This window comes from Salvelinus alpinus, chromosome 2 (genome assembly GCF_045679555.1).
Source record: "Salvelinus alpinus chromosome 2, SLU_Salpinus.1, whole genome shotgun sequence".
Classification (NCBI taxonomy): Eukaryota; Metazoa; Chordata; class Actinopteri; order Salmoniformes; family Salmonidae; genus Salvelinus; species Salvelinus alpinus.
Window position 1 is genome coordinate 36776885 of NC_092087.1, and position 12214 is coordinate 36789098.

Consider the following 12214-nt stretch of genomic DNA (forward strand, 5'->3'; position numbering starts at 1 on the left):
AAGTGAGCTGCAGGGTAAAGTGATGTAAGGTGTTGGTAGAGGACAAGTTTACCTGAACACCAGCAGTAATCTTCATTAGCTTCCTATTGTCACAGCACTGGAGAGAGGGAATGAGGGGTGGCGCATATATATTATTATTCAAGAAAAGTGGAGTGGCTGCAGTCAGCAGTAAATACTGTAAGAATCTGGGACAGAGTTTCTAAATTAGGGATCAGAGAAAGAGAGAGAGGAGGGAGCGTGGTAACAGGGGATGGAGAAGGGGAAGGACGGTCAGGGGTAGGAAGACAGAGTGACAGATTTGGACAGTTGGAATGGATGATTATAAAGTCACTCCAGGGCTAAGCAGACCTGGCAGGTCCTCCTATTGACTGAGCTAGATTGGACTGCTGAGACACAAGCTGTGCATATTATCTCTGCAAGGTAGGTCAATCTTTCCACAAGTGTTAGTGTCATTGGTGGGATCTGAACCCAGGTCTCCAATGGGAGAAACCAACATCCGCTACATTAGCCTGCACAAAACATAATCAGTGACAATCCTAGAAAAACTTGACTCGATAGCCAGCAAATGGTAAATGTATTATTTTACCGCATGTAAAGAGTGGTGTTACATCGATTATCTATGACAGGTTTTTTTGTGTCGATCTCATTGCAATATTCATAGAAATTGCAAGTCAATAGTTGTTAATGATTAATATTGTTGGCCCCATGCCGTCAAAAGGTTAAATACGTGACTAATTGGAGGAACCACTTTTCACAGAGTCCTGTCATAGATTGTAATCAACTACATGCAAATTGTAACTGAGATTGGTCATAAAGGATATGTGATAAACTTTAACAATCATCACATGCATCATACTGACTGCCTTTAGGTCCGATAAGAGCTATTCACACTAAACATCGAACAGCACCAATTCCTGAATGCTCAGAGCCACAGTCAAGGCTAACTGAGCAGCTAACATTAATCGAAAATGGCAAACCATGTAGCCTACAATACAATGAATCAGGTCACACCAAAATCCCAATGGAATGGAATGTGTGCTGTGCAGAGTTGATTGACAGTAGAGCAGGTTCACGATGGGACTGGGAGTGCTCTCTCTCTCCCACACACACACTCAAGCTCCTCTCTCTGTGTAAGATACTCACTATGTAAATGAAAAGGCATGTAGGCATGTGCACAGTCTTTTTTTAATTATTATTCCAGATTTTGTCATGTTCTAATAAGAAATACAATATAACAACACAATAGAAATCATGTACAATACTATCTCTATATACATGGCAATAAATGTACAGTACGGTACGCACATACAGAAACAAAATACATTTAGATGTTTGATCTCTTCCATGTGTGTTTTCTTACCCTCTCACTCAGCACGGCTGATATTCTGGTCAGCAGATGACTGCTGCAACACAAAATAATCCTTCCACTCAAACCCCTAAGAGCTAGATATTAGAATATTTACATCCCTGAACATGTACATATATAAATACACAGGAATTAATTCCTTCCGTCTGGCTCCAAAGTGAAGTAGGAGGGAAAAGGAGGACCTATATTATAGTAACCCACAAAAGAGACTGAAAAAGTTCCTTCACACTTGAGAGCCATACATAGTCTACCCAAACTTTTGATCATACAGTACCAGTCAAAAGTTTGCACACACCTATTCATTCATCTTCACTATTATTGTAGAATAATAGGAAAAACATCAAAATGATGAAATAACATATGGAATCATGTAGTAACCAAGAAAGTGTTAAAAAAAATTGAAATATATTTTATACTTGAGATTCTTCAAAGTAGCTACCCTTTGCATTGATGACAGCTTTGCACACACTTGTTGGCTGCTTTTCCTTCACTCTGTGGTCCAACTCATCCCAAACCATCTCAATTGGGTTGAGGTCAGGTGATTGTGGAGGCCAGGTTTCCTTCATGGTCAAATAGCCCTTACACAGCCTGGAGGTGTGTTGGGTCATTGTCCCATCAATCATAGTGTTGATGTCTTCACTATTATTCTATGATGTAGAAAATAGTACAAATAAAGAAAAACCTTTGAATGAGTAAGTGTGTCCAAACTTTTGACTGGTAATGTATGTAGCCTACCTACTTCATGGCTATAACTAGGCTAATACCTATCACAATAACTGAGGGCTGGTGCAGTGATGTAACTGTATATGTTCAACATGCTTCAGAGGGAGATACAGTGCATTTGGAAAGTATTCAGACCCCTTGACTTTTTTCACATTTTCTTATGTTACAGCCTTATTCTAAAATTGATTAAATAAATAAAACATCTTTATTCATCTACACACAATACCCCATAATGACAAAGTGAAAACAGGTTTTTAGAAATGTTTGCAAATGCATTAAACATAAAAAAAACACAAATACCTTATTTACATAAGTAATCAGACCCTTTGTAATGAGACTCAAAATGTTTTTGCTTTGTCATTATGGGGTAGTGTGTGTAGATTGACGATTGAATGTAACAAAATGTGGAAAAAGTCAAGTGGTCTGAAAACATGACAAAAGTACTGTATATATAAAGGTCATTCTACTTGTTCTTTATCCAAAAGTCATTACCAGTTTTTTAATTCAATTTTTTCTTCTTCAATTAAATCATTCAATAATCAAGTTCAAATATTAAGTTTAGAAAAGTAAAAAATACATAAACAAAATCAAATTCTAACACATGAAACATTAACAAATGATAACAATATAATGCTGTCTATTTTAGATATAAAGCCCTGAGGAGGAGGTAGACACAGATCGAAAACAACCTCCAAATGCTGCTCCAGGACCTGTTTAACTCTGAAGCCTGGGATGGTTCACAGTGGTGCAACCATCTGCCCTCTAAGAAAAAGAGGGTTCCTCAAGGGTTCTTTGGTAAGGGTTATGGTTCTATGTGGAACCATAATGACTCAATGAACCCTTTGAGCCCTTCAATGGTTTTTTGCAGTTAAGAAAATCGTTCTTTCATCTTTTAGTGATCATTCAAATGTAGGGGCAGCGGCTCATTGGAATATATTTAGGGTGTGGTTTGCGCACAGCTCTTTTTGTGCAACCATGATTGAGAGTGCTATCCCAGTTGATCTAATCTGTTGTATTATGTCATTGCATATGAAAAAAAGACTGGTCAATAATGATGTCTTATGAAAGACCCACATAAGGTTTTGTGTCAACTATGAGCTGTTGACTATATCAGTGGTTTTCATTTTTCTCCTCAAGGACCCTGAGCTGTTCCGGAGCTAGCACACCTGATTCAGTTTGTGGATTAACACTTATGGAAATGTAACAATATCATATGGCTACTAACCACAATATAAAACCCTGTATGGTTCTTCAAAAGGTTCTTTGTAGAACCTTTGACAAAGGTTATTTAAAACAGGTTCTAATTAGCCCCCAAAAAGGTTGTTACCATAGCGGAACTCTTTGTGGTGCTATATACTGTAGAACCTTATGAAATGGTTCTTTATAGCACCATAAAGGTTCTATTTAGAACCCTGTAAGCATGGTTCTTTACAGAACCTTCAAAAAAGGATTCTAGATAGCACCAAAAAGGATCCGCTATGTTTACAACCCCAAGAACCCTTATTTGGAACTATATAGAACCACACACACGCACACTACACTCTTGTAAACACAAGACATACAGTAACACATTCAGAATCATTTGAGAAAGGAAATTAAGGAGTTTTTTTTGTTACAACCAAATCTCTATTTAAAAAAAATATATAAATAGCATGTTATAGAAGGGTCCAGGCATGATTTTACATGTTTTTGAGAAACTTACCCCAAAAACTTACCCCATGTTTTGGGGCCCCCCCCAAAACATGAACAAAGGCTCCAAAAACACCCAAATACATCCTTTTAGAAACTGCAAAGCTCTCAGTATAGTGATGCAGGTCTTTAGATGTTGTAAACATGAAATTGTGTCATTCTGAACTTTACATGTAATGTTATACTCAATGTTGTTGTAACTCTAGCGATACCTCTCGGTCTATTCTACAGGTAACTGCCAAAATAAAGGAAACACTTGAGTAAATGAGGGATACAAAGCATATTGAAAGCTGGGGTGCTTTCACACAGGAAGTTCCAGACACTTGTAGAATCTATGCTAAGGCGCATTGAAGCTTTTCTGGCCGGTGTGGTGGCCCAACGCCCTATTAAGACACTTTATGTTGGTGTTTCCTCTATTTTGGTAGTTACCTGTAGCAGCAGGCTACAAGGAGAATGGAACAGCTGGATAGGGGAAACAGATCCTGCCGCGCAAAAGGGAATATAACATTGCGGATAAAGTTCAGAATGGCACAATTTCATGTGTACAACATCTAAAGACCTGCATTACTATCCTTAGATCTTTGCAGTTTCTAAAGGATGTACACATCACTGACAATCTGAAATGGTCCACCCAAACAGACAGTGTGGTGAAGAAGAAGCAGCAGCAACTCTTCAACCTCAGGAAGCTGAAGAAACTTGGCTTGCTGAACTTTAGTCACTGTCACTAGCCGGCTACAACCCGGTTACTCTACCATGCACCTTAGAGGCTGCTGCCCTATGTACATAACACTGGTCACTTTAATAATGTTTACATACTGTTTACTCACTTAATATGTATATACTGTATTCTGGTCAAGGCCTATCCTATTTAACTATTGCTGTACATATACTATTCTTCATATATACTACATATTCTATCGATATAAAGTGCCTTCGGAAAATATTCAGACCCCTTGACCTTTTTCACATTTTGTTACGTGAAAGCTTTATTCTAAAATTGATTAAATTGGTTTTACCCCTCAACTTACACACAATACCCCATAATGACAAAGCAAAAACTATTTTTTTGTAATCTTTGCTAATTTATTTCAAATTAAAAAACTGACATATCACACTTACATAAGTATTCAGACTCTTTACTCAGTACTTTGTTGAAGCACCTTTGGCAGTGATTACAGCATTGAGTCTTCTTGGGTATGATGCTACAAGCTTGGCACACCTATATTTGGGGAGTTTCTCCCATTTATTCTCTGCAGATCCTCTCAAGCTCTGTCAGGTTGGATGGGGAGTATTGCTGCACAGCTATTTTCAAACCTCTCCAGATATGTTCGATTGGGTTCAAGTCCAGGCTCTGGCTGGGCCACTTAATGACATTTAAAGTATTGTCCTGAAGCCACTCCTGTGTTGTCTTGGCTGTGTGCTTAGGGTCATGTCCTGTTGGAAGGTGAACCTTCGCCCCATTCTGAGATCCTGAGCGCTCTGGAACATGTGTTCATCAAGGATCTCACTATACTTTGCTATGTTCATCTTTCCCTTGATCCTGACTAGTCTGTCAGTCCCTGCAAATGAAAAACATCCCCATAGCATGATGCTGCCACCACCAAGCTTCACCGTAGGGATGGTGCCAGGTTTCCTCCAGACGTTTCATCAGACCAGAGAATCTTGTTCTCACGGTCTGAGAGTCTTTAACTCCAAGCGGGCTGTCATGTGCCTTTTACTGAGGAGTGGCTTAAAGGCCTGATCTGTGGAGTGCAGCAGAAATGGTTGTCCTTCTGGAAGGTTCTCCCATCTCCACAGAGGAACTCTAGAGCTCTGTCAGAGTGACCATTGGGTTCTTTGTCACCTCCCTGACCAAGGCCTTTTTCCCCAGATTGCTCAGTTTGGCCGGGCGGCCAATTCTGGAAGAGTCTTGGTGGTTCCAATCTACATCCATTCAGGAATGATGGAGGCCACTGAGTTCTTGGAGACATTCAATGCTGTAGAATTTGTTTGGTACCCTTCCCCAGGTCTGTGCCTTTACACAATCCTGTCTCGGAGCTCTACGGACACTTCCTTCGACCTCATGGCTTGTTTTTTGCTCTAACATGCACTGTCAACTGTAGGATCTTAGATACAGTCCTGGCCAAAAGTTTTGAGAATTACACAAATATTAATTTTCACAAAGTTTGCTGCCTCAGTGTCTTTAGATATTTTGTCAGATGTTACTATGGAATACTGAAGTATAATTACAAGCATTTCATAAGTGTCAAAGGCTTTTATTGACAAGTACATGAAGTTGATGCAAAGAGTCAATATTTGCAGTGTTGACCCTTCTTTTTCAAGACCTCCGCAATCTGCCCTGGCATGCTGTCAATTAACTTCTGGGCCACATCCTGACTGATGGAAGCCCATTCTTGCATAATCAATGCTTGGAGTTTGTCAGAATTTGTGGGTTTTTGTTTGTCCACCCGCGTCTTGAGGATTGACCACAAGTTCTCATTGGGATTAAGGTCTGGGGAGTTTCCTGGCCATGGACCCAAAATATCGATGTTTTGTTCCCCGAGCCACTTAGTTATCAATTTTGCCTTATGGCAAGGTGCCCCATCATGCTGGAAAAGGCATTATTCATCACCAAACTGTTCCTGGATGGTTGGGAGAAGTTGCTCTTGGAGGATGTGTTGGTACCATTCTTTATTCATGGCTGTGTTCTTAGACAAAATTGTGAGTGAGCCTACTCCCTTGGCTGAGAAGCAACCCCACACATGAATGGTCTCAGGATGCTTTACTGTTGGCATGACACAGGACTGATGGTAGCGCTCACCTTGTCTTCTCTGGACAAGCTTTTTTCCAGATGCCCCAAACATTCAGAAAGGGGATTCATCAGAGAAAATAACTTTACCCCAGTCCTCAGCAGTCCAATCCCTGTACCTTTTGCAGAATATCAGTCTATCCCTGATGTTTTTCCTGGAGAGAAGTGGCTTCTTTGCTGCCCTTCTTGACACCAGGCCATCCTCCAAAAGTCTTCGCCTCACTGTGCGTGCAGATGCACTCACACCTGCCTGCTGCCATTCCTGAGCCAGCTCTGTACTGGTGGTGCACCAATCTCACAGCTGAATCAACTTTAGGAGATGGCCCTGGTGCTTGCTGGAATTTCTTGGGCGCCCTGAAGCCTTCTTCACAACAATTGAACTGCTCTCCTTGAAGTTCTTGATGATCCGATAAATGGTTGATTTAGGTGCAATCTTACTGGCAGCAATGTCCTTGCCTGTGAAGCCCTTTTTGTGCAAGCAATGATGACGGCACGTGTTTCCTTGCAGGTAACCATGGTTGACAGAGGAAGAACAATGATTCCAAGCCCCACCCTCCTTTTGAAGCTTCCAGTCTGTTATTTGAACTCAATCAGCATGACAGAGTGATCTTCAGCCTTGTCCTCGTCAACTCACACCTGTGTTAATGAGAGAATCACTGACATGATGTCAGCTGGTCCTTTTGTGGCAGGGCTGAAATGCAGTGGATTTTTTTTTGAGGGACTTTGCAATTAATTGCAAATCATCTGATCACTCTTCATAACATTCTGGAGTATATGCAAATTGCCATCATACAAACTGAGGCAGCAGACTTTGTGAAAATGTATATTTGTGTCATTCTCAAAACTTTTGGCCACGTGTGTGTCTTTCAAAATCATGTCCAATCAATAGAATTTACCACAGGTGGATTCCAATCAATTTGTAAAAACATCTCAAGGATGATCAATGGAAACAGGATGCACTGGAGCTAAATTTCCAGTCTCAAAGCGAAGGGTCTGAATAATTATGTAAATAATGAATCAATATAAAAAAAGATCTATCTATATCTTTACCTATATATATATAATATATATACACGAAGTTGAAGTCGGAAGTTTACATACACTTACGATGGGGTCATTAAAACTCGTTTTTCAACCACTCCACAAATTTCTTGTTAACAAACTATAGTTTTGGCAAGTCGTTTAGGACATCTACTGTGTGCACGACACAAGTAATTTTTCCAACAATTGTTTGCAGACAGATTATTTCACTTATAATTCACTGTATCACAATTCCAGTGGGTCAGAAGTTTACATACACTAAGTTGACTGTGCCTTTAAACAGCTTGGAAAATTCCCAGAAATGATGTCATGGCTTTAGAAGCTTCTGATAGGCTAATTGACATCATTTGAGTTAATTGGAGGTGTACCTGTGGATGTATTTCAAGGCCTACCTTCAAACTCAGTGACTCATCAATGGAAAATCCAAATAAATAGGCCAAGGATCATTCTTGGGGGCAATTTTCAAACGCCTGAAGGTACGATGTTCATCTCTACAAACAATAGTACGCAAGTATAAATACCATGGGACCACGCAGCCATCATACCGCTCAGGAAGGAAACGCGTTCTGTCTCCTGGAGATGAACGTACTTTGGTGCGAAAAGTGCAAATCAATCCCAGGACAACAGCAAAGGACCCTGTGAAGATGCTGGAGGAAACGGGTACAAAACGATCTATATCCACAGTAAAACGAGTCTTATATCGACATAACCTGAAAGGCCGCTGCTCCAAAACCGCCATAAAAAAGCCAGAATATGGTTTGCAACTGCTTTTTGGAGAAATGTCCTCTGGTCTGATGAAACAAAATAGAACTGTTTGGCCATAATGACCATCGTTATGTTTGGAGGAAAAAGGGGAGGCTTGCAAGCCGAAGAAAACCATCCCAACCACGAAGCACGGAGGTGGCAGTATCATGTTGTGGGGGTGCTTTGCTGCAGGAGAGACTGGTGCACTTCACAAAATAGATGGCATCATGAGGTAGGAAAAGTATGTGGATATATTGAAGCAACATCTCAAGACATCAGTCAGGAAGTTAAAGCTTGATCACAAATGGGTCTTCGAAATGGACAATGACCCCAAGCATACTTCCAAAGTTGTGGCAAAATGGCTTAAGGACAACAAAGTCAAGGTATTGGGGTGGCCATCACAAAGCCCTGGTGGATGGTTCTATATATAATTTGTGGCCAGAACTGAAAAGCATGTGCGAGCAAGGAGGCCTACAAACCTGATTCAGTTACACCAGCTCTGTCAGGAGGAATGGGCCAAAATTCACCCAACTTATTGCTTATGAAGCTTATGGAAGGCTACCCGAAACATTTGACCCAAGTTAAACAATTTAAAGGCAATGCTACCAAATACTAATTGAGTGTATGTAAACTTCTGACCCACTGGGAATGTGATGAAAGAAATAAAAGCTGAAATAAATAATTCTCTCTACTATTATTCTGAAATTTCACATTCTTAAAATAAAGTGGTGATCCTAACTGACGTAAGACAGGGAATTTTTACTAGGATTACATGTCAGGAATTGTGAAAAACTGAGTTTAAATGTATTTGGCTAAGGTGTATGTAAACTTCCGACTTTAACTGTGTGTGTATGTATATATATATATATATAAACACACACACACACACACACACACTCTGGACTCTGACATTGCTCGTCCTAATATTTCTATATTTCTTAATTTCATTCTTTTACTTTTTAGATTCATTAGCATTTTTGTGTATTGTTATATATTATTGCACTGTTGGAGCTAGGAACAAAAGCATTTTGCTACAACCGCAATAACATCTGCTAAATATGTGTATGCAACAAATAACGTTTTATTTTATTTGGGTGTTTTTGGAGCCTTTGTTCATATTTTTTCGGGGCCCTCATACTACACAATGAGGATGAGGAAGCAATTTGCTGTTTGGGGTAAGTAAAATAAAACAAAAAACATGAAATCACAAAAAAGGTGTCAGGACCCTTCTATAACATGCCATTTACAGTACATCAAAAATAGGTTGTAAAAAAAGGTTGTAAAAAAGAACTTCTCCTTTAATGCATGACTAATCAAATGATAAACTGTTACTGGATATTGACTCTCATTGAGATCTGTGTGCAGGTAGATATTGTGTTCACTTGTTCCGTGAATGACAACAGGTTGATCAATGTGTGTGGATATTTTTGCTCTGTACCTATACTGGGATGTATATCTACAGTAACTAAGGTTGCGGCAACGCAGGTGATGTCACATATTGCTTTGTAGCTTGGCATTGCCATGGAGAAGGAGTGGCCATCTTGTCGTTAACTGGGGGACTAATGATGAGCTGTGTACATAGATCACAGAGCAGGTCTGATGTTAATTAGAGCTCTGGGTCCACCTGCCATCATCACACATCTGGATGGAGGGAGGTGCTGATGATGTCGTGTGACCTTTGTCAACTATCACATACTGTACACCCATATACACATGCACGCTCGCTTGCACACGCACGCACACGCACAGCTGCACGGCCCCTCATTCTCTCACAGCCACTGTTAGGCAGTTACTGGTGGCGTCACTGCCCTCCAGTCGGGGCTTGCGTCCCTTCCTCTGTCCACCCCCCTGCACCCAGGAGTTGTGAATAACAGTTCCCCCGTTGGGCGCCGGGTCCACCTGCAGCAGGGACACCACCCTCTTCTTGACATGGGTCTTCAGCGCTTTACGCAGCTTCTGCCTGGTGAAGGCATAGAGTAGCGGGTGGAAGATGGTGGTGCCGTATGCCATGGCCAGGAAGCAGAGCCTCACACGTACCAGGCCATCGCTGGGGCCCAGACACAGTATCAACACGTTCACCATGGACAGAGGAGCCCAGCAGCCCAGGAAAGAAGAGATGATGATCAGGGACATCTTGAAGACTCTCCGCTGGCGCTCCCGCCGGTCCCGGTGGCGCCTCACGGCCCTCCTCAGGGCGATGATGGCTGACACAGAAGCCTGGACGCCTGGGCGGTCTGCCGCCGCCGCCGGTGGGGGGGAGATGCCATCAGTGGGGTTAGGAGTCGCTGGGGTGGTGGCGCTGGGGGTGGTGGCGGCGGTGTTGGTGACCCCCGTGGCCCCACTGTCAGAGGTAACCAGCGGCATGGAGGAGAGGGGCGGGAGGGAGCTGGGGGATGGGATGAGGGGCGGGTGGGTGAGGCGTTGGTTCTGGCTGGAGGAACCTCTCCCCTCTGTGGCCAGACTCAGCCCCTTCCTCCTTTGTCTCCGCCTGCGGATCCTGCAGCCTGAGTCCTTATTGGAGGCCCGTGGGCCCCTCTTGATGTGGGTGCCGATGCGGATGTTGAGGGCCTGCAGGATGCGGGAGTATGTGAACAACATGACGACCACGGCGATGAAGAAGCAGGGCACCTGCAGGAGGAGGTGGTAGTACATGGCCAGGCCTGTGTGGTAGCCCTGCCCACCCACACATAGCAGTGTCCGGTTCTGCCTCAATGGCGGCAGGGGGTGGGAGTAGTATGGAGTAGAGGGGGTGGAGGGAGTGACGGTTAGCCCAGTGTGGTTTTGCCCAGTGGGGGTCAGTCCAGTAGGGGCTTCAGAATCAGACTCAGGTATCAGATCCCCCATGTCCATCTCCAACCCTCCTCCAATCTCGCTGTCCTCCGCGTCAGACCCTATTGAGAAGAAGTCCCCCTCCAGGAAGGGCAGGAAGAAGACGGCCAGTGATATGGCCCAAACGGCAGCCAGGAGGAGTGCAGCACGTCGCGGAGTCAGCAGCCGCGTGGCTGGACGGACGGTGATGTCGTAGCGGTCCAGGCTGATGACCAGCACATTGATGGCCGTGGCCACACTGGTGAAGGTTACGCAGGCCTCATGGAAGCAGCACAGCGTAGCCAGGCTGCCCCCGCCACTACCGTCCACTGGGAGCAGGATGATCGCCACGGTCAGCGGCAGACACAGCACACACACCAGGATGTCCAGCACGTGCAAGCTGACTGTAACCATGTTGCTGACTGAGTCAACCAGGTTGGACTGGGCGCAGTAGAGCACCAGCACGGTCAGGTTGCTGCTGAAGCCGAGCACCAGCTCCAGCATCAGCACGGTGGTGAGGGACACCTGGAAGCCCAGGGGTAAGGGGACGCTCCAGCCCTCCTCAGTCCCCGACACGTCCCCTCTCTCCAAAAGTCCCGACCCCTGCCCATCGCTGGTCTCCAGGAGGTCAGTATAGCCCTTGGTCTCCATGGACACCATGGCACTCGCTCATGCATAGCAACGGCCAAGCCAGTCCATGCCCTGCCCTCTCCTTTTCTCCTGGCTTTGACTGGACGCTGATGAGAGTGATTGACAGGTCTGCACCTCTCTGAAGTTCTGTGGAGAGAAGGAGAGAAGGAGGGTGAATAGCTCAGCTAGTATCTATCACATTTAGCTATAGGACCTAGAGCTCCTCTTAATTCGCCAACAACAAATATGCAGCAACCATGATTAATTAACATCCAATCACATTAACCATTACTCTCTCGCGGGAAACCTTCACTCTTGTGCAGACATTTAGAAATGAAACATGACAATTTGAAAAATAAGCCACGGGAGTGTTTTGAGCGAGAATAAAGACGACTTTCGAGTAGTAAGACATGTATAAAAACAAC

General features: G+C 43.3%; 1 protein-coding gene across 1 annotated transcript in view; it reads right to left on the minus strand.

Annotated features, from left to right (window-relative positions):
• Positions 1–1166: 1166 nt before the first annotated feature.
• LOC139560116 (G-protein coupled receptor 22-like) overlaps positions 1167–12214 on the minus strand; it is a 70183-nt gene continuing 59135 nt past the window's right edge. Inside the window, exon 2 of the mRNA XM_071376636.1 lies at positions 1167–11936. Within this exon, the coding sequence (XP_071232737.1) occupies positions 10113–11819 (1707 nt within the window). The 5' untranslated portion in view covers positions 11820–11936 and the 3' untranslated portion in view covers positions 1167–10112. The remainder of the gene's footprint in view (positions 11937–12214) is intronic.